This window comes from Heteronotia binoei, chromosome 2, assembly GCF_032191835.1.
Source record: "Heteronotia binoei isolate CCM8104 ecotype False Entrance Well chromosome 2, APGP_CSIRO_Hbin_v1, whole genome shotgun sequence".
In the NCBI taxonomy this organism is placed as follows: Eukaryota; Metazoa; Chordata; class Lepidosauria; order Squamata; family Gekkonidae; genus Heteronotia; species Heteronotia binoei.
The window spans coordinates 146,992,685-147,016,318 of NC_083224.1; the positions used below are offsets into that span (position 1 = coordinate 146,992,685).

The window sequence follows — 23,634 nt, forward strand, 5'->3', positions numbered from 1 at the left end:
TGGATTCTCACAGATAATCTTTATTCAGGGATACCAGTTTAATCAAGCCTCACTTTGTAGTACTGAAGTGTAGCTAAGGGCCAGAAATATATAAGATGTTGGAAGATGCACTGGGTATGCTATGCTTTCCCACTATGGAGGGGAATTTTGATTGAACAACAACTGAAGGGAAAATATTGAGGATTATAATTCCCATTACAGGTTCAATAAGATTTGAAGCTCTTTCTCCTTGCCCTTCCCTTGAAACGAAAAATAACTGTTGAGACATTGATTGTATGTCTTTTTATGTTGGAAGCAGGAAGTCTTACTGAATTTCTAGTAAAGTGCTGGAGATTGTTTTAACCAAATCATTGCCTCTAAGCATTAAACCCAATCTGCACTATAGGATGACAACAGTGGATTATTTTAACACTGTCCCCATAAGAATAATTGAGGATTAATCTGAAAACCATGCCAAAACATCCCATAATTTCCTTCTAGTAAGCTGTAAGAGAAAGACTTGGTGGAATAGAGTGATAGGCGCCATAGAAAGAGATTTCTCCATCCAAAGATGCCATTGGAGGATGTATTTTGCCTTTGTCAGGCACAAGACTTAGCACAAGAGGATCCAGTTTAGTGGGAGGGAGTCATAGGATCCAACTCATTACTGTCTAAACCAGCCATATTCAGTGGCTCAGGAGCCACATGTGGCTCTTTGACATGTTACCTGTGGCTCTTTGTCAATGTGTTATCCTTCCATAATCCAGGAAAGTGAGCAAAGTCATTGTCAAGTAGGACCTGTGGTTTGCACTTGGTTCCCATCTTGAAAAAAATGCCGCTGGAGGAACTCAAAGACAGATAAGCTATAAGCCTTTCCTAAGCTATGAGCCTCATTCCAAGGATGGAAGCAAGACCCTTCTTTGCAGCTGTCACCTCAGCACCAGGGCAACTGCCAGGATGAGAGACAGTTGATTGCAGAGAGGAGAGAGTAAAGTCATCTGAGCAGCCATCCAAGAAAAGAGGAGGCTAGTCAAGGTGGGGTAGCAGTGGTTTTACTCCCTTTCTTCTCAGCCATCTGGTCTTCCTTCGGGCAACTTCATAATCTCACCCTCTTGCCTGACCTGCTATGCCTCATGCTGAGGAGAGAGCATAACGGCATAAAGGAAAGCTCTTCCCATCTCTCCTGATACACAAGAGCTGGTCAAGGTTCTACTGTGCTGGAGAGAGACAGAGGTACTCCGGTCATCTAAAAGTCATAATAACATACAATAATAAAGATAGGAGAAAGTGCTGTCAAGCTGCAACTGATTATCCCATAGGCAGAGTTCTAAAGACAAGGGACATTCAAAGACTGTTCACTATTACCTGCCTCTGTGTAGTAACCCTGGACTTCCTTGGTGGTCACCCATCCAAGTATTGACTGGGACTGACCCTTCTTAGTTTCTGAGAGCCAATGAAATCAGACTAGCCTGGGCCACTCAGGTCTGGGCTACAACATTAATATTTATGGATGTGTTCCATGGGGCATAAAATAGTCATGTGGCTCTTGTTTCCCAGTAATTGTGAGTGTGGTTGTCTGTGAGCTGTGAAGTGACTACCCCTGGTCTAACAAAAATAAATAAATTTTAATAATTTGCCCCACAACAAATGTTTGAGGTAGACTAGATTGAAAATTGCAACTAAGATTATTTAGGCAAGCTTAATGGGCAAGCAAGGCTTTGAAGTCATATCTCTCTGTTCTTAGTCCAACACTCTACCACAAAAACAGAGGAAGAGAACAGTGGCTGCCCACTATTAACTAGTCAAAAACATCCAGCTATAGTAAGAGGGTTCCCTGGCAATGCAGGAAAAGAGTCCACCACAAAATGAAGCAACATTTAATTAGTATTGAAAAACAGCTAGTGTGTACAGATGCTTAAAATACATTTCACATGAATGAATATATTATAAGGGTTTTTTGCTATAATAACGCTTTATTTTTCTATACCTCAGCCACATTAAGAGGTGTTGAGTGACAGTTGTCAAGGCGTACTCCATGGAAATATTTGGCAGTAATTTCAGTGTATTTCTTCATGTGAGCCCAGAGATATGGACAGTCTTCTGGCTTGTTCCCATAACGCAACTTGACACTATCACCCCAGCAAATGAGCTCTCTTCTCAGGTAGACATTTGAACCTGTAAAAAATCCCAAGATGCTAATTTAGGTATAAATTATACAGGTCTTCTTGCATTGTTTTCTAATTCTGTAACTGACCTTGAGGCTCAACAAGAAAAGTAGAGTATACATGAAGTCTGTAAATAAATATGACCTTTTTAACGGTTTTTCTCATGTTAGTAACAGAACCATTTCATTTCATACATTATAAACAAGCTTGGGAAAACGTTCAGTGCAAAAACTTTGCTTACATTAGTATTTAATTTATTCAAAATATTTATTGGCTGGCTTACTTCCTTGCATAACTCAAGGCAACTAACAATATAAATAAAATGATTATAAAGAACTCAATAAAAACAATATAAAAATGACAATGATAAACACACATAAAAAAGATCACAGCTTAAAATCTTCAGTCAGGATGGCCAATAAACGAAAACTAAATTAGTTGAACACAGTTCTAATACCGTCTCCTGAAAACTGGGGTGAATGTTCCATAATCCTGGGGATTCCATCAAAAAGGCCTTCTGTCATGTGCCCACCAGACAAGCTCCTTTCATTGGTGGGACAGTCAGGAGGGCCTTTACCTGCAATCTTAATTCCTGGGAAGGAACATATAGGAAAAGATGATTCTTCAGATACCCTGATCCCAAGCCATGTAGCATTCTAAAGGACAAAAGAAAAACCTGGAATTGAGCCAGTGAAACTGCTGTAATATCATGGTCATATATTGCTCCTGGTAGCTTGCCCCAACTAACAGTCTAACTAATTCTGTACTAGCTGCAGCTTCCAAGCTCTCTTCAAGGGTAGCCCCAAGCAGAGTGCAATGCAGCAGTGCAGTCTAGATATAACTAAGGCATGGTTCACAGGGGCTAGATCAGACTGAGATAGGGACAAACGCAGCTGGCACACCAGCTAAACCTGGGCAAAAGCACTCCTAATCACCACAGCCACCTGGTTTCCTAAGATGACCACTGGGTCAAGCAGCACTCCCAAGCAGTGAAACTGACTTTTCAAGGGCACTATAATCCCATCCAAGACAGGAGAAATGTTAAAACTCTGGTCTGCCTTTCTACTAACCCAGAGAACTTCTGTCTGTCAGGATTAAGTTTCATCTTGATTACCCTCATCCAGCTGATTACAGACTCGAAGCACTGTTTTACATTGACAGCATCCTCAGACTTTCATGAAAGAGAAAGGTATATGTGGGCAGCATCCACATACTACTGGCATCATAGCCCAAACCTCCTGATGATACTTCTCAGTAGCTTCATATAAACATTCAATAGGATAGAACCCTGAGGAGCTCCATGGGTCAATGGTTATAAGGCAGAGCAAGAATCCCCCAACACCACTGACTCCCCTCCCTAATAAACTCAAATCACCTTAACATGGTGCCCCTTAGTCCCAGTGCTGAGAGACAGCTCAGTAGGGTACTATGGTTGATAATATCAAAGCTGATTAGAGACCCAACAGAATTAGCAGGGCACATTCCCCCTGTCTAGTTCTTGATAGAGGTCATCAACCAAGGCAACCAAACCAATCTCTGTTCCAAATGCTGGCCTAAAGTCAGAATGAAATGGGTCCAGAAATGGGCCTTGTAAAATAGCTAAGAATAAGTTTTAGAAAGTGGTAATGTTGTTAAGTATCTGAGTTAGCCAAAAAAGAAAAGAAAAGAAAAAAAGAACAATCAATGCCTTTAATTTATCATATATTCCCTGCCTCTCAGCCTAAATCTATATGTTAACTTCTATTATTTATTTCATTTATACCCTACCTTCCTTGCAAATGGGGACCCAAAGTGGCTTACATTATTCTCCTTTTCTCCATTTTATCCTCATAGCAACCCTCTGAAGTAGGTCAACCAAACTTCCATAGCAAAATGGGGATTTGAGCCCAGGGTCTCTCAGACCCTAGTCTAACACTCTAACTACTACACTACACTGGCTCTCAGCTTGCACTAATACTGAAAAAATCCAATAAAGGATAACTAGGAAGTTACATTAAAATTACAAAATATAGCAACAACAGCAAGTGCCTAGGGTATGTGTCTCCCCCCTCTCCTTTCTTGCAAGTAAAGACTTCCACTTAGTACTCTTTTTTCCTGGCTACTGTTCCACTTAAACCCAAAGTTCTGAATGAAGGATAGATTTCAGGATGGTATGTCCTGCTCCCTTGACTGTGATCCTGTTCCTTTAACACCGGGCTGTATTATATCTGCTTTGGACCAAGAAGTACACTTGGGAAGGTTTTTGATGGTGTCTTACCTCATTATCTCTATTTAAAAAACCAACCACCTTTATAGGACTTTACTATATAGGATAACTGTGAGCAGTATATCCACAGTTAATGTAGATATTTTATTTGTAACAAGCATGCCAACATGGTTTTCCATAAATCCACAGCTTCTTATGATATACTATCACCACAATCCTAAAGATCTGTGCTAGTTAACTGACAATGCATCATCACCATAATATCCTAGCAATGACAGTACCACGTGATGCTAGAATGAACAAAACCTGGCTGGACAGAAGACATTTTAGAAGAACATGATGAAGCCAGATAAAAGGGAGAGGAGATGGCTGGAAGTGCTGAGGTCCTGGAAAGAGTTATGCTCCTATTAGGAATGGAATGAGGTTGTTGTTAGCAAACTTACTGAAGGGCTTGGAGTTGTTATTAGAGGTAATCCTATTTCTGGAAAAGCAAATAGTATGGTAGAAGTGCCATATTTTTGTCAGTTACACCTAGCATGTAAACTCTCTTTTTGAACCCAGACAATTTAGCCATGCTGATGATCTGTGCTACGGTAATTTTGAAAATGGACTACTGCAATACATTCTATAAAGGGCTGCCTGTGAAGTCAACAAGAAAATGTGAACAGTTGAAAATATCACAGCTTAGTTTAGTGGCTAGGTTTCCCTAGTTTGTCCAAATCAACCTTAGTTTAAAATTGCTGGACTGGCTTTTTGCTTGTTTCTAAATCCAAATGAAGGTGTTGGCTTTGATCTATAAAGCCATTCTAGGACCTGCAAAGCCCAAGGAGTATTTCTGCCTGTATGAGCCTGTGTGGCAGTTCCAGAAAATTCTGTTGCTGATATTGCTTTGTGGAGTGACAATATACTACAGTCTGGCTGCAGGAATTTTCTGCAACCACACTAGTGTTGCAAAATACTTTGTTGCAGTTTGTGTGGAAGGCTTCTTCTATCCTAATAGTCAGGTAACAGGGCAAGACTGAGTAATTCAGGAGAACTTCAGAGGGTACTTAGATGTGCCAGTCATTTATGAGGCTTGAGAGTTTTTAGATGTGGTGGTGATTTTCACTATTTTAAAAAATTGCTTTATGGTGAGTGGCTTATTTTCAGAGGTAAATTTCATCACGGTAATATTGTTGCATGCCACAATATTAAAAGGCAGAGAAAGGCAGGGTTCAAGTATTTTAAATGAATAAATGTGAACAAATTTCAGAAAATCAGTCTTAATAAAAGCTGAGTATTCTGAGTCTGTGAACTTAGGCAGATAATGAGAGAGAAGGCAGGGTGGGCTGCATCAATGCTTAGTTCTCATGGCCCTTTCTTACACACCCAGGGAAATTATGATCACCACTTTGAGATCAGGAAAAATTTCTCTCCAGGCAGGGCAGTTTGGCCAGGCATCCTGGAGGGCTTTTTGCCATCTTCTGCACAAGAAGCAGGGGTGACTGGGGGGGGGGGGGCAAGTAGCTGTGAATTTCCTGCATTGTGCAGTGGGTTGGTGATCCCTTCCAACTCTGTGATTCTATTTGTGTACTGCAGTAAGAAGCTGCTGAACAGATGTAACTGCTAATTTGCCACAATACCCTTCTTCAGCTAAAAATGTGGAAGGCAAGATAAGTTAGTTAGTTTATTCACAGTAAAGAGCAGCAAAAAACAATACAGATAAAACCAATGCCGGTTACAGAAACCCATATAAATTGTGCTGAGAGAACAAAGGTAAAATTGCTACAATCCATTATAAAAGCATACATACATAAATACAGTTAATAATAGGATTAAACATTTTAAAAACTATCAACTAAGAGAAAGAGGAAGAAAATGCCAAGCTATTTTTCTTCTATGAGTGACTTTCTAGTTCTGGTGGCAACCCAGCCAAATTTAGCTAATTTGAGCATAACCCTAGGGATCCTGTCATTCAAAAGATCCTTCAGTTGTTGCGTTTTTTGATTAAAAGTGGTAGGTAAGATTGCAGGAAAAGGAAGGATTTCACAGTGAATGCTGTACACCTTGCAGTCATACAGGACATGCAGTAAAGATTCTATCCCTTCATTACAGCAGCGGCATATACAATCTTCAAAAGGTATTTGGTTATATCTGCCCTCCAAGACTGCAAGAAGGAAGAGTGCCCCACCTCATGAGGGTAAAAATTCTCCTGTACTCATAATTTTCCAGCTGGTAAAAGTATGGCATGGGTGCTATTCTATTAACTGGTTCTACAAGGTCTCGCCATTTTGAGGTACTATTAAGATCATTATGTCTGGCAATATCTGATATTCTGTTTCACCAGCTCTCTGGATTTATCGTATGTAAGAGAGCTAAGATATTGTTTTGTAAGGCCAATATAGGGAAGTTTTTCGTCTATGACCCTAAGCCATGGTGGAATTAAGATATCTTGGAAGATTAAGTTCGTTGGTCTCTTAGGGAAAAAGATTAATTTCAGCCAATACTGTATGGTCATGATCCAAAGCCTCGCCTCCACTGAGATCATGCCAGTTTCCATCCAAATTAAGGCGTTCAGAATGCCCTGAGGTATCTGAAGAATTGAATGCAAAAATTTAGATTGAACAATTTCCAACCTTTTGTGTTTTGTGGTGATATTAACTGGGGCCCCATATGTAAATTGGTTAAGTACTTTGGCTTTAAACAACCTGAGGGCTGCTATTACACATCTGCCACCCTTGTACCAAAATTTTTTTTTTTATTGCTCCCATGCTCCTGTTAGCTTTTAAAATAATTGCATTCTTATTGCATGATCTTGCACCATTTGCCTGGACGTGTACCCACAGATATCTAAAACTTAAAACTTGTTCTATAGGCTTATCATTTAATGACCAATGGTATACTCTGCGGAACCTTTTTGCAAAGACTGTTTCTTAGAGTGGTTTACTTCTAAGTTGTTATTCTGGCAAAATTGAGTAAATCCCTTCAGTGTTCTCTTTAGGCCTATAGGTGTCCTTGAAAGAAGGACAGCATCATCAGCATAAAGGAGAATGCCAATGTGCTTATTACCTAACTTTGGTGAATGGCATTCTGACTTATTTATGTAAGTGACCAGATCGTTAATATAAAAATTAAACAGGAAGGGAGCTAATAAGCAGCCTTATTTTATGCCTTTTGTTGTACCAATGCAATCTGTCAAATGGCTTTGTTGGGTGCATTTCACTCGAATAGACGTTTGGTTGTAAAGGGCTTGAATAAGGAATAATAGCCGCCTGCCTATACTAGTAGATCCTAGTTTATCCCATAAGATAGTTCTGGAAACAGAGTCGACGGACACGTATAAAGATACTGTTGCATTGGAAGCATATTTAGCAATTAAATGGTCTAAAAGCATGCAATGGTCTATTACTGATCTGCCTTCTCTGAAACCTGCCTATTCCTTGGTCAGACCAAAATAATTTTCTAGCCAGTCTCTAAATTTCCACAGTAGATGTCTTGTGTAAAGTTTGTTCATTATACTAAGCAAACTAATTGGTCTGTAATTATTTGGATCCTCCTTGTTACCCTTTTTATACAGTTTTACAGAAAAATGCTTAGATACAGGTTCTCAGCCGCAACCACATTGGGATGTTGAGACTGAACTGTTAACCCTGGATGAAATGTCGGTCTGCAACTCGAGTGCTGTACAGTCTCTTCAACTTAACAACTCAAGAGATGACAACTTGATAAGCTCATTTGGGGGCCTCACAAAAAAAGCACAATTGAAGATTCTGGACAGACTGTCTGGTGTAAGAACTAAACTGCTAGAAACAATGGTTTCCCAAAACCCACAAGCCACAGCAGTCATGGCAGCTTCCTATGACCCTTCTTCAGTCAACAACTATTTTACATCACATGGACCCTCGACCTCACAGTCCTCAAAACTCTATACACGAGAAAGCTGGATTAAAGTACAAAAGGAAGATTCTTCAAGTGACCCACAGCAACCTAACATCGTAGAGACTGGCTCTTCTTCAGAGTCTACAAATATTGAGAGCACTCTGGTTCCTTCTGTCCTGGAGAAGGAGGGGAACAATAGTTGTATTTTTTAAGATGCTGAGGGTGAACTGGACCGCATTTCCCTTCTGCCATGACTCGATAAATTCCCTGATTGTAAGATTCATAAAAAGACCCCCAATAGTCAGGTTCTGTCCCTGATATCCTGGAATTTAAGAGGATGGTATTGCAGAGTGAGGGAAATCAGTGCAATGAATTTTATTTGCAACTTTGATATAGTGCTTTGTCAGGAACCCTGGTGGCCTGGAGGAGCCCTTTTTGAATGGAAGGCAAGATAAAATGTTCATGTTCACAAACCTGGTTCAGCAAAGTTTCTCAGAGGATCATCTCCCATCACCCAGCCATTATGGGCCATGAAATAACTTGCTTTATCAGGCTGATGCATCATAATTTCTTCTTCTTCCAGGGTTAACTCTTTAAATGGGTAAGTAAAGTACCTGCAAAATGCAGAAATTATTTTGTCTTTCATCAGACAGCATATAATTTTAAATGACTACCGAGATATATCTCCCTATAAATACCGCTTTATGTCTACTAATAAAAAAGCACTTTGCATAATGGAAAAACAAACCTTTACCCTCTTGAAAACTGCTACTTTATTTGAAATTCACAGCTTCTTGTCTGTTTCAACTCACTATTACCTTGTTAGACCCCAATCCTGAAAAGTTATTTCCATCTTCATGGATATCAGTAGTCTAGCTGCAGATTAGATTATACATCAGATCTACATACATGTTGCATGTTTTAAAAGACATCCTTTGAATGGCATTAATTCAGTAACTTATAGCACATTTTAAAGTTAAATCATCCATATATTTTAAAGCAAGGTGTCGAACTCATTTGTTATGAGGGCCAGATTTGACATAAATGAGACCTTGTCGGGCCGGGCCATGTGCATCATAAAATGTAATGCCAGGTAGCGGGCATTTAAACTTTATAAAGGGCACAGACACACAATTAAAGATTTTTTTAACTTAAAATAAAACATGCTTAAAATATTAGCACGCTTGCAATATTTTGTTTTACTGTCGCTAATATATGTCACCTCTTGCTATGAATTATTACATCAAAAACTGCAGACAATGTCTGTGCTGTACCAGTCTTGAATATGTGCTGTTCAGGTGTACACATCTGTAAGTTGCAAACCTACTTTTGATTCATTGACATTCATTACAGATATCTCATGGTCAATGTTTGAGCCTAAGACCCAGAGGAACATGAAGCAGCTGGACACTGAGCTTTTGTACAGAAGTTGCTTCATGCATTAGTCAAGAACATGTGAAGGCACCATGGCACAGACTGAGGGCTATGTGCTTGTCTATGAAACTATAATTTCCCCCAGAAAAATGACTACAACTAAAAAGAAATACAACTTCCCCCCAAAAAAACTACTACAAGAACAGAGAGACAGTCATGTACAGCGGTCAGTGTCAGCCTTCTATCTGGGAAGTCTAAATTCAAGACCCCCAATCAATGGAAAATGTGAAAGAAAAATTAAGAAAATTTGCTGGGTAAACCTGGGGTGGAACACACTCTCAGCCTAATTTTGATATTTCTTTTCTAAATAGTTCACATGCTTTCCTATTGAGAAAGACTGGAGGGCATGAGTACAGTGAAAAAGAGGAGGGGAACCCAGTTACACCCGTAACAAGCCCAACAAAACTCTCTCTCTCTCTCTCTCTCTCTCTCTCTCTGTAGCAAGGCAAAAAGCTCATACCTTCACTAAAATGTTGCTACTCTTAAAAGCACTCTTTGTAGCTCTCCTGATGGTGGGGACTGGCAAAGGAAAATCTGGCTCTTTCTTTCCTTCCCTGGGGCATGAGGAGGGGGAGGAGCCTCAGCCATTCATTAGAAGGAAGAGAGGCTTGTCTCAATAGCTCTGCAGGGTGATTAATTGAGCCTGGCAAACTTAATCACCCAGCAGAGCTACAGAGCCAAGCTCCCTCATTGGCTGAGGCTGCTCCTCCCTCCTCCTCCCTTTGAGAAAAGGGAGGGGGGAGAGGGAAAGGCTGCTTCGTTGTTCTGGCCTGTCCGGAGAGAAACACAAAATGGCGACCAAAAAAAGCAGGCAAGGGAAAATGAAGCAAATGACAGCCAGTTGCTGGAGGGGCTGATTGGAGCCCTCTGCGGGCCTGATCCGGCCCACGGGCCATATGTTTGGCACCCCTGTTTTAAAGTTTAAATTTTCAACTTCTGCCATGTATTTAGGAGACTTTAAGTACAGCCTGCCTTGATGCTTGAACTGGTAAGATTATTGCCACTTAAACAGCAAAAAACAACAAAATAAACACCACTTCCAATTTTACATAGCTATTAGTACTGTGCAGATGGATATTTTGGCTCTGTTCGTTCATATAATCATAGTTTGTTTATGAAACCAGGATTTGGGTTTCAGACAATCATCAGAATCTGTTTTACCACCTCTGTTCTTTTCCCCACTGAGACTTAGATGGGATCCCAACCTGCACTGCTGCGAGGCAGAGCCAGGAACAAGGTGTCCATGGTGGTGGCTTTTATTTAAGATGATGGTTAAATAAAACCATTTCAAACCCTGGTTTCAGATCCTGTTTTGAGATACTTTAATCACAGTTAGTGGAGTCGCTGACATCCACATTATCACATTAATCTTAGTCTCACAAAACCATGGTTCCCCACAACATCTGATCTGAGTCTGAGTGTGCAAACATGTTCTTAAGACAAACATCAATAGTCTCCAAATAGTCATGTGTGAATGCTGACAACCAAAATAACTTTGTCAATGTCTTAACTATATTTTGAACATATGCTAGTAAATCGTGAAAATCAAATCTAAATTATACTTAATATTCACTAGTTTACAGCAGAGTTTTCAGACTTTCACATAATTTGAGTGGCAGTATTTAGCATCCACATGTGAATAACATCCACTGTCACAAGTTTCCTATATATACCAGACATATAAAACCAGAATTTTCTGCAGTATCCCTTATTAAGGGAGCTAAGTAATATCAAGATTAATTTGTTTTAAAGTACATTTTCTTCAATGTGAAACAAGATACAATACCTTGTTACTAACGGATACTTCCTAGTTACAGCACCTAGCTTGGGACCATGACCAGCCAGTCGTTCATAGTTCACTGTTGACAAGATGCAATTGACTGCCTAGAAGCCATTAAAACAATTGTTTCAATACAATGAAAAACTCCATGAAAACTCTCAACAGGAATGAAAGAATTTCAACAACATTATCAATATGACCTGCTCTTGGTGGTAATTTGTTTGCCGGTACTGTTCACCATTTAGTTCCTCAATGCGCTTGCGGAACCAGTTACAACACTCTTCTATTGCAGCAGGCCCATTGCTAAATAAACACAGAAGGAAAATTTATGAAATTGGGTTGAAAACTTGATGGAAAAAGGTTCTATGATACACTCAATATTAAATAAACACTAAATGCCTTCCAACTCTGATGTAAACATCATATCTCTGTATCAAAGGTAGTCAAGCCTGTTAGTACATTTTTCTACATGTGGAGCACATCTTTACTATATCCCTAAAAAAAAAAACACCTGTACAGCCTGAAAAGCCTGAAAAGCACTGGAATTTTGGATAGTAAGGAATCACTGTCTTTCCATTAAATATATGCATGATGAAAGAGGCCTGAAACCACTTTACTATTTGTGCATACTGAGAAATTTCTGACCCAAGTAAGAATGGAAAAAATGGAAGCAGCTCTACAGCAAATTGGCCTCCCATCTGAATAGCAACTGAATAGCATTCTAATTTCTTTTCCAGCAAAAGCAAGTATTGCCATACATTTCAGCATTTAAAATACAAGAAACAATGCAGTACCTATGTGGTATGAAGGTATTCAGTGCAATATTCATATCTACAGTACAGCCAAATCTCTTAAATTCAGGATTCTGAATGATTGCAAGATGCTGACTGGGATCAGTTTTAACTTTTGAACCACCTGCTGAAGCATGGAGAAAAGAAAAATTTTGGAATGAATTTAAAAGGCATGTTATTGTCAATTAAGCTGTTGTAATTTATTTGAGAAACCAACATGAAAACAGATACTATCCAGCAGCCCATCTATGGATCCACAAGGAGAACCCATACATATTCTTCAAGAATCAGGATGACAACAGAAGAGAGCTAGTGTTCAATGCCAATAAAACAGAACCCATTAAAGCCTTCTGTAGTTGGGTGGAGATTCAGAAATGGTTTCATACATGCAAAATAGTTCAGGGAAGTATGCAATGCAGATGTCAGAAACCCTCCCCACCCGATGCATCATGCAAGACTTCACCTAGCAAATTCCACCCAAGGATCCACTGACACAAATTAAGGCAGGAAGGAGTATTATATTAGATCCTATGAAGAGACGCTGTTCCATATTTTCAAATTCACTGTGTGTGGGGGGGGGGGGGGCGGGCAGCATTTGCAAAACATACATTTTCCTTTGAAAGTCAAAAGGAGGAATTCATTATTTGACATTTCTGTTCATATCTTGACTCAGATAGAATATGTTTTAGTAAGGAAATGCTAATAAAGTATTAAGAGAGTAATCCTAAGTAGTTCTACTCTGAATTCTACTACAGTCTATTCAATGGGGCTTACTCCCAGAAAAGTGTCCTTAAGATTGCACTGTTAATACCCAGGATCCAGAGAACTGTGAAGTTATTTTAATAGGCCTGGGGGTGGGTGGGTTAGATTTATTTCTCAGTCAAACAGTAGATGCTACGACGCTATAAGACAAACTGTTGCTTAAACTGAAAGGAGTTTCAAAAGCATTTTGAGACACTGAACATCATGAAGGAGATGTTGGTTCCGAGGAGAGCACTTTTCTTTCTTTTTTAGTCAAAAATTCTGCTGGGCTAGCACAACCCCATTGCATGCCTTTGGATCCCAGCCATGTTTCTTCAGTGATTATGCTGTAAAACAGAGGTTGGTGCATTCACCAACAAGCCTTTTTCTTACCTTGAGTTAAAAGTGTTTTGAATTGTTGCACTGCTTTGTTAACATCTACTTGGAAGAATTCCCATAATCTTGTCTTGGGATAAATATCCTCATAAATAACTTTTCTTAAACACTGTAAAAAATAAAATAAGAATGTCAGGTAGGTAAATAAAATTCAGTGTCACATATTTTTTTCAGTCTAAATGCATTTATGTCTACACTTTCAAAATTGAAGTTATATGCTTAACAATGAGGAACACTGTAAGAAAGCAAGGAGAGAACCAAACACCTTAAGTTTACTTAAGGAATGTAGAGGCAGTCTTGAGCAGCACCATAGCACAAGAATGTGTGAACATTATTTGCCTGCATTTTTTGTAAAGCATTCAAGGCAATTTTTAGTGCTATCCTTCAAAGACTTCTCTAGGACTAACCCCAGTGACTAGATCTTGGTAGGATGATGAACAGCAATCCTGTTTGGGACTACTCTCTTCAAAATCCAAAGATAAGTACAAAAACCATAAATTCACAATGAAGACAGCAAAAAACAGCAGCAAAAACTAGCTTACAAGCTACATATAAGAAAGATAAAGGTGACAATAAAGGTGACTATCAAAGACAACCATGCAAATGGAATGTTTTCAAATATTAAAATGTTTTAACTGGTCTTTACAACATGGCCAGGAAGGTGATTCACAAGCTGATCTACTCAGAATCCGATTCACATATATTCAAAGGGGCTTAAGCTCAGGAACAGCAGCCTGAATACCCCTGAGTAGCCCAGTCTTGTTAGAGCTTTGAAGTTAAGCAGAGTTAGCTACAGCTATTACTTGGGAGACCACCAAGGAAGACTGGGGTTGCTAGGCAGAGGAAGGCAATGGCAAACCACCTCTGCTCATCTTTTGCTTTGAAAGCAACTGGATGGCACACCATTTTTATTATTCTCAGAAATATGTTCTTAAAACTGGACTGTGAACAGACCTTTCTAGGAAAAGATTTGCACAAAGCAGAGATGGAACTTTCCTTATTCAGCAACAGCATCTGCTATCAACAAACACATTTTCATTCTCTTACATTCAAGTGATGCTCATTTTCAATCAGCGGAGGCACCCCTTTATCACTGCATTTGCCACCAGCTATTTTACAGGTTAAATGACAAAGGGCTCTGTCCAAAAGCCAGGCTGGTTTCAAGTGAGGAGAATTAACAAGATTGTATGCACATTCTGGATGTTGAGTTATCCACTCGCTATTTGCCGCTTAGAGGGAAAGAAAAAACAGAATTAGAGACAAAATCCAGGGGAGGGGGGAAGAGTTGTGCAGCAGATGTTATGGGATATCAGTTATCCTACTCATAACACATTCATAGAGATTTTATTGTAAGACACAATGAAATCAGTATTCCAAGTTAATAGGAATAGGGTTGATGCATCACTCTTGCCATTTTCAAGAACAAAACCAAGAAATGACAAATTGCAAAAAACTCCGCCAAAACATATATAAACACTGAATACTTAAAGTGTAGTGTTATGACCACTGAGGAAGACTACTGTCAAAGCACATTTAGTCTTTTCATGCTTCATAAATAAAATATACTTTGCATTTATAGATGTATGATAATTTTTATTATCCCTGCTTTTGAAATGTACATGGGGTTTTGGGGGCGATGAATCCATGAGGTCAGTCAGGAATAATTTTCAGAGGTTTTTTTACACTACACTTTGGCTGCAATCACACATACTAAATAATGCACTTTCAATCCACTTTCAGTGCAATTTCCAACTCAGTTTTATTGTAGGAACTGGCAAAATCTAGTTGGTAAGTGCAATGAAAGTGGGTTGAGAGTGCATTATTTAGTGTGTGCGATCACAGCCTTTTAAGTATTTTGCATTTACATATGGTTTTTTTTTTCTGCAATTCTTTGTTTCTTGGTTTTGATTTCTGTTGCAGTTGTTCCCCTTTTGCTTGACTGAGATTATTTTCAGGAACTAAGCAAGCCCAGGAAAAGATCTCCCAAGGAGCTCTGGAAGTTAGCAAAACTCTCATTCCATGAATTGTGAGAACAGTTCTCTGCAAATTAAGGCAAAGTTGCACAGACATATCACATGTTGAATGTAATAAAAAGTGGAGATTTGCATATTTCAGACCACATATTACAGCCAGAGTTTGCTCATCAGACACAATGCTTTCTCCAGCAGTTCACCTGTGAATTGCTGAGTGGTATCTTACTGAAGTCAGCCTGTTAGGAGGCTGTATACTTGTATATAAAAGTGGCAAAGAAAAGCATGCTTGACCCTTTGTTAACAAGAAACACTGTCCAAGGGAAAAATGTATTCTTCCACCCTCTATTATAGTGTAAGTTTTTCTTCCTTAACTTCAAACATCCTCTTACCGTGACACTCAAGATCAAATGGAACTTAGAATTCTGAGCCATGGAGATCTGCTTTTCACTGAAGGTCTGACCTTTACAAACATGGACCTCTGCCACTGTAGCAGCTAAAAGCACTGAAGTAACATAATAAGTCTGCTGCACTGGTTGAAGTAACATAATATCTGCACGGAACTTGAGCATTTCTCAGGCTCTGCTTGCCTGCATGAGGTTTTTTTTTTTACATTTACAACACTTTAGCGAGTTCTAAATTTGCAAGTATGTTTTTTCTTTAAAAAGGAAAAATCTTGTATGCATCTTCCTCACATACAGAAGACAAACAGCACAAACAGAACTGTTTGTCACTACTGTGTTACTTTGCCTTGAGGCATTTTGTAAAGTAACGAAGTATTAGATTCAATTTTGTAAAGCAACAAATTATTTGATATCAACAAATTATTTTATTCCAATAATTTTGGGATCCTTACAAATATTAAACTACTATCCCTTAAATCAACATCAGTTTCCCAGTTTGAGACAGCACAGTTTACACTATATCCAAACCAGTGCATATATGGCAGCTACAAGGGGAGAAAAAAACTTACTACTTTGGTAAAACCAACATTTTAAAAGTAACTTTGCTCATTTTGTAGCTACATGCCAAATTTACTTAACAATGATCGAGCTTTATAAGCACAAATGAAATGATTAAATATGTTTGGGGGTGATTTGTCATGTGCCAGTAAGAAGTTGTAAAGTGCGTTAGGAAGGTTCATACCAAAGACATACTGGAAAGAAGATGAAGTGTAGGAGCATCGGTGGAGTCTGACATTTATGCCTGAGTAAGTAATGTTTCTGGGAAGAATGCCAGTGTTAGAACTAATAAAGCTCTTAAACTCACCATTTAACCTCAAAAGAAAATCTGTACACTGTACACACACTGAAAATAGCCTCTACATGGGTTTTATTCTACGCCAGAGAAGTAACACCTAAAATTTCTCATCTTGTCATCCTCTCTAACCACATAAAATTTTCATGCCAGTGCTAGATGCTTCTAAAAACATACTACACTAGTGTGAAATTCTCTGTGGGATATGGGCAAGTCCCATTATAATCAGTGACAGAAGATACAGAGTCCAAGGATAGAGCAGCACTTTTGTCCAAGGCTGTTGCCAGAAAAACTTTGGTAATTTCACAAGTATTTATATGTTATACTTAAATTCGTGTGTAAATGGCTGTCAGTTTATGCTGGGCTGCATATTACTCGACATCTGGCAGTTTTCATTCTCCCAGACTTAAACAGCCTCTAGGTTGCAGCCTCTAGGCAAGAAGCCAGAATTTAGTCCACCAGAGCATAACCTAATGTTAGCTTTATACCTGAACCAACTTGCACTGCAATGGTCAGTGGAATTGGAAATCTGCAGATGTTTTCATGGCCAAAACCCATGGCCAAGACAATGAAAAATAAACATACCAGTGTGATTATAGACTACATCTGTAATACAAAGCATATTCCATTCATTTTTCATTTTTTCTACTAGTTTTCCGATTTCATTCCAGGAACACTTTTTGTTAGGTGTTGAAAAATCAGGATTTACTTCCAGCTGGTCAGCCAATGAATAGCACGATCTAGATAGCCCAAGTTTCTGTACTGGTGTCAAGTGAACCATGTTATAACCTACAAAGCAACAAGGAATTATGTTAATAATACATATGGACATGTTTTCTCCCCCTGCTTAGAGGTAAGATAATACACAGGTCACAGAAAAAACAGAATTGCACTTACCTGGAACTGCTGCTGATCAAATATCTTCTATGCAGGCACACATGGGGACTGTGCATGAACAGTCCTGCCACTGGATAGATTTTTACAGCTAACAGGGTACTGTGCAGTGGAGCCAGAAGCTTGTTCCTGCCCAGGAATCACATGCTTCTGTGCAGCAGCACCCCCTCTACCCTCAGTACCACCAAAACAAAACATGCAGTGTGGCAGGAGGGAGAGTATGTATGCCTGCACAGAAGATACTCGATGAACAGTAGTAAGTGCAACTCTATTACATCACTGATCTTCTGTGCAGTCCCACACAAGGATTTTAGCAGGCTTCACAAACAGGTGGAGAGGAGTGCTCTCCTATTTAAACAGTGCCTGAAGAATCACCTTGCCCAGTTGAGCTTTACGTCTTGCCTGAAGATCTAAAGTGTAGTGTCACACAAAGGTGTCTGTAGACAACCAGGTAGAAGCTCTGTAAACTTCTATTACTGGTACTCTGTCCAGGAAAGCTGTGGAAGAAGCCATTGCTCTAGTGGAATGGGTGTGTATATTCAATAGGAATAGTAACCTAGCCTTATCATAACAATCATATGGGACAGGGACTGAACAGATTATCTTCTACCTTTCTTCGGACCCCTCCCCCCCAAAACCCCCCAAGGCTTTATTTTTGTGAAAATCTAGAGTCCTTCTGAAATAGAATAATAACGCCCACCTGACTTCCAAGGAGTGTAACAAGTGCTCACTCTCTGAATGTGAAGTAGGAAAAAATATGGGCAAAATGATATCCTGAGATAAAATGGAACCTAGAAACTATCTTTGGAAAACGTTTAAGACTAGGTTGAAAAACTACCCTTTCAGGGAAAAACCTTTAAAATGGTGGATCAGTCTGAAGGGCTGCCAGTTCATGAATCCTTCTAGCTGAGGTGACAGCTATTAAAAAGCCTGCTTTCATGGACAGTTCGGCTAATGAACAGGTAGCTAGGGGCTCAAATGGCTTGAGCATTAACCATGCCAATACTGAAATGGATCATAGTGTGAAATTCTCTGTGGGATATGGGCAAGTCCCATGATAACTAGTGGCTGGAAGCTCTGTGCACAGTGTGCCTGGCAGGTGGAGATATTGCCCAGCTGTGCCACGAAGGGGTCACCATCAGGTGGCAGAGAGGCACCACGCATGTCAAAGCCAACTGGAGCCTGGTAAGTGCATGTCCCCCTGGGCATCTCAAACCCTTGCCCGCTTGCTGCCAGTGCCAGACCTATGTGCAGCAGTTTTTCATCTTCTGACCAGATGCTCCTAGTTGACAATCCCTCACAAGGAACATCCCAACTCCAAAGTGAGGCGTCCTTTGTAAGGACTACTTCATGCAGGGAAACTCCCAAAGAAATTCCCTTGGATAAACTAGTCATTAAAGATTACCAAAATAAGAAACAACACTGGTCTCGGAATGGAGAATTTGTACCATAGGGTATGAATTCCAGCTCCATAACAAGACAAAAACCAGAGCTGCAGTGGCCACATATGTAGCCTTGCCATAGGCAGAACAGTGGTTGTGGATGCCATATATCCCAATAGGCATAAAATCTTTTGAACTGTTTGCTACCAATGCTCTCTGAAGTTTTTAACTAGGGCAAGGATTACCCGTATCCTCTTGAGGGCAAAACCCCCTTTTCATTCCTGAGAATCTAATGTAGCTCCAATAAACTATACTCTCTGTGAAGGGACTAATTGTGATTTCTCCCAGTTTACCAGTAATCCTAGTTTTTTACATATCTCTAAAATGAGAGCACAATATTTCAACACCACTAGAATCTGCCACCACCAACCAATCATGTAAATAAGAAAACATGTGGCAACCTTGGAGATGGAGGCAAGCAATACCTGGAGCCAGGTACTTAGAGAATACCCTAGGGGCCATGGTAGGCTAAAGGGGAGAATGGTATATTGAAAAACTCATTCCCCACAACAAAAATATTTAAAAACTTCGATGTTGAGGGTGAACTGAGACATAAAAATAGGCATCCTTCAAATCAATTACTATGAACCAACAAATGACTTTTAATAACTAAAACTGAAGTAATGGATACCATACGAAACTATGAAGCATACAGAAATATATTCAGTTTTTTAAGATCTAAGATGGGTCTGACTCCCTCATTCTTTTTTGTCTACCAGAGACATAAGGGGAAAGAATCCCCTAGAAGCCTGAGACTCAGTAACTTATTTAACGGCAGCTTTCTCTATTAAGGAGGCCAAAGCCAGGAGGAGACCTGAATCTGCTTGGGTGAACCCTTCTGATGGTAAAGCACAGGGAAGAATGGACATAAATTCTAACTTGTAACCAGTGGTGGGATTCAGCCGGTTCGCACCGGTTCTGCAGAACCGGTTGTTGGCCGGGCGCCTGCTTTTAATTTTTATTACTTTGTTTGTCCACGAAGGCACCTCCAGCAGCCCGCCGCATCGCGGCGCGGCTGCCGGGGAGATTTTTCCCCCTCCAGAGGAGAGAGCGGCCAATCTAGTGCGCTTTTGGCGTGTTTGCAAGGGGCAGGGCTTCTGTGTTCCTTCAGAAGCCTCCGCTCTGTGTTAAAAGCGGTGTGCAGATGAAAGCAGATGAAGCTTCGCTCCTCTTTTGGCTGAAAACGACATTGAAGCGAGGGACTCCCTGAGACGCACCTGAGGGACCTCCTTTGCATGGGCCCCAAAGCAGAGCCCACTGGGCTCTGGTGGTTCTTCCCGCGCCGGAGCGAGAGCGGCCCCGGAGCACTTGGCTTCTCCGCCGATGGACCTAGGCCTCAGGTGGGCGGAGGAAGCCGCACTCCCGCTGGGCGCCCCCTGCCGCGATCCAGGTGTGGCTGCGTGGCCGTGAAAGCCCCTTCCCTGCCCCCCCTCCCCGGCCCCTCGCCATTCCCAGTTCTCCTTCCCTATCCACGCGGGACCGAAGCGCCCGGGATCAGGAAAGCCCATGCTTTTGAAAACCACCTCTCCGCCTTGACTTGACAGCTCAGAGTCTACGGAGAGGGATCAGCGATGCATAAACCGGAGCGGGATGGGGGCGTGAAGCTTTTCTGCCGCGATCGACCGAGTCCTCGGCCTCCCCCTGCCTTTCGGCTGTCAGGCTTCTCCTGGAACTTGTTTCTCCCTTAAAGAGGAGCTGCCTTTTCACAGTCTAACTGAAGAACAAAGCGGGAGTCAAGTGGCACATTTAAGACCAACGAGTTTTTATTCAGAATGTAAGCTTCCGTGTGCTCCAAGCGCACTTCATAGGATGCAATGACCAGCAGTCCTAAATATAGAGAGAGTGATCTTCAAGGTACAACTTGACTCCTGGTTTGTTCTGCTGCTTCAGACCAACACGGCTGCCCACCTGGAAGGGTCTAACTGAGGCTGCGGTCACACACACGCTAAACAATGCACTTTCGATCCTCTTTCAATGCACTTTCCATCTGAATTTCGCCTGTTCACACAGTAAAATCCAGTTGGGAAATGCATTGAAAGTGCATTATTTTGTGTGTGTGTGTGTGGTAGATAACTCATTGAAAAATGTCGAGACAGTGTGCGACTGCAATAGAAAAGGCCAATGCTATGCTGGGAATTATTAGGAAGGGACTTGAAAACAAATCAGTCAGTATCATCATGCCCCTGTATAGATCAACGGTGCGACCTCATTTGGAGTACTGTGTGCAATTCTGGTCACTGCACCTCAAAAAGTATATTATAGCATTGGGAAAAGTCCAGAGAAGGGCAACTAGAATGATTAAAGGGTTGGAACACTTTCCCTACGAAGAAAGGTTAAAACGCTTGGGGCTCTTTAGCTTGGAGAAGCTCTTTAGCTTTGACTGCGGGGTGACATGATAGAGGTTTACAAGATTATGCATGGGGTGGAGAAAGTAGAGAAAGAAGTACTTTTCTCCCTTTCTCACAATACAAGAACTCGTGGGCATTTAGTAAAATTGCTGAGCAGTCAGGTTAAAACGGATAAAAAGAAGTCCTTCTTCACCCATAGGGTGATTAACATGTGGAATTCACTGCCACAGGAGGTGGTGGCGGCTACAAGCATAGCCAGCTTTAAGAGGGGATTGCAGCCCTCGTTTTGTTGCCCTGAGTAGCGTGGGCTGCATTTGTAGTTTCAATTTTGGGAGAGGGATGGTGGCTCAGTAGCAGAGCATCTGCTTGTTAAGCAGAAGGTCCCGCTGCCAGTCTGAGTAGACAAGACTGACTTTGAGGGACCAAAGGGGGTCTGGTTCAGTAGAAGGCAGCTTCAGATGTTCATATATATGATATTTTAGGGGAGGGCTGGTGGCTCAGCGGTAGAACATCTGCTTGTTAAGCAGAAGGTCCCAGGTTCAAACCCCGGCATCTCCCACTCAAAAGGTTCCAGGCACGTAGGACATAGAACCTGTTGTTAATTTATTTCAATCCCACCACTGCTTGTAACCAAACTTAACTATGTACAAGACTCACGGCTGAGGTGATCTCTTCTCAGCCTAAATCAAACTGAGCCAATCTATCCCTAAATTTTACAGGAGATGGCAATGATTTTAGTCAGAATGATGACTCTTGGGCTGAGGTAGGCTTCCTGGAAGAGGGTGGTTGTGGATTTCACCTAGGCCAACTAGAGCTCTTCCATCTGTGGAAGCTTTGTTGCTGATTAAATGGCTTAGGGTTAGGATTCTGTGACCCTGAGGGGCTGGAAAAATGATAATCTCTTTGGTACAATCCCTTGTAAAAGTGCTCCACCCTTCTGGAGGTGGCCTGAAGGCAAGCAGGCTTCTGTCATAACTCCTGTGTGAGCTCTTCAAGACCTTCCAACACCAAAAAGCGATCATTCCAGGACAAATAGACAGTTCAAACTCTTGTCCCTGGGCTTGTTCTGGAACTTGATAATCATTTGCTCCCTAAACATGTGGAGCTCCTCCATAGGAGATGCTGGTTCACCCACCCCCTCATCTGAACTTGGCTATGAAGTAGTGCCACACCTGATCAATTCCAAATGGCTTCTTCTCCCCTGACTGGAGGAATGGGAGAGAATAGCCTATGTGACATGGCCACTGACGGATATGAGGGGACTTTGCTGGGAATAATGATACAAATTTGCATCTCTGGCACTCACAAAGTTGTCACCCTACACAGTCATATGGGTGTGATGGTCATTGTGGTGAATGATCTCTCAAAGCCCACAGAACTATAGCCATCTGTTCAGGATTGGATTCAGGTGGGATCTGGCCTTGTGGTAAACTGTTATCCTCTTCACCATTGGAAACAGACAATGGAAGAGATCTCAGACCTGGAGTCCTGGGCTTTTCTTGTAGGGCCAGTAACGATTCCAGTGCAGAAATGGGGGCACTGGGTTTTGAAGCCACCTTATGCTTCTCCTTCATTTTGACCTTAAGCTTAGTGACTGGAGGTTCAGATGAAGCACAATGGGCTTCTGTCTTTGGTACCCAGCACCCCCTGGAGTCTCTTAGCTATAAAAACCTATCCAATGGCAGGCCTGCTCATGTGTTGTCCCCATGTGGGACTGCGCAGAAGATCAATGATGAAACACTGAGCATCCTTGTAGGACATGATTTGGAGACACCACAGCAAAGCAAGTCTGGAAGACTATCTGGAAAATTTATGCATACTTGCTTGAACTCTCCAGACAAAAGGTCGAATATGTTAATCCTTACAAACTTGTACTTTTTCCAGTTCATAGACAACTACCCCTTACAAAGTAATATAACTGCAATTAAAATTTGATTAAGAATCAATATAGTTATTACCAGATTCTTTTGCGACTCTCAGACGATCTTCCCATCCATCAAATGGTCCCAGACACTTTGCTAGGAATGTCTGGAGTGTAATACAATCCAAAGGCAATTCATGATTGTCAGCACCAACACGTAAAATAGGATCCACAACTATGTAGCCTCCACCACTTTTCTGACCTCTAGAATAAAAAGATGCATCTTTAACAATTTAGAAGAAAATCTTGGGTTAATCACTAGTTATAACTGAGACCTGCTCAGAATTTTTTGAGGAGGGGGTTTGCTACTTTTAAAATGCTAATATGCTTAGTAGCGGCACAGAATACATTTATGTTACCTTCAAACTCAGCCTCCAAATAAAGGTAACAATTTCAGGTAGTTCACAGATGTTTCCCAAACATGATGCAGCTGAATAAGCTCAATATAATAC

At 40.8% G+C, this 23,634-nt stretch overlaps 1 protein-coding gene across 1 annotated transcript in view; it reads right to left on the reverse strand.

Moving 5' to 3' along the window:
- Window positions 1-23,634, reverse strand: part of AGL (amylo-alpha-1, 6-glucosidase, 4-alpha-glucanotransferase) — a 62,583-nt gene that overhangs the window by 32,154 nt on the left and 6,795 nt on the right. Inside the window, exons 4-12 of the mRNA XM_060232200.1 lie at window positions 23,220-23,386; window positions 17,163-17,366; window positions 14,398-14,579; window positions 13,348-13,459; window positions 12,217-12,337; window positions 11,623-11,725; window positions 11,429-11,526; window positions 8,683-8,822; window positions 1,967-2,154 (exon numbers count right to left, since the gene is read on the reverse strand). Of these exons, the coding sequence (XP_060088183.1) occupies window positions 1,967-2,154; window positions 8,683-8,822; window positions 11,429-11,526; window positions 11,623-11,725; window positions 12,217-12,337; window positions 13,348-13,459; window positions 14,398-14,579; window positions 17,163-17,366; window positions 23,220-23,386 (1,315 nt within the window). The remainder of the gene's footprint in view (window positions 1-1,966; window positions 2,155-8,682; window positions 8,823-11,428; window positions 11,527-11,622; window positions 11,726-12,216; window positions 12,338-13,347; window positions 13,460-14,397; window positions 14,580-17,162; window positions 17,367-23,219; window positions 23,387-23,634) is intronic.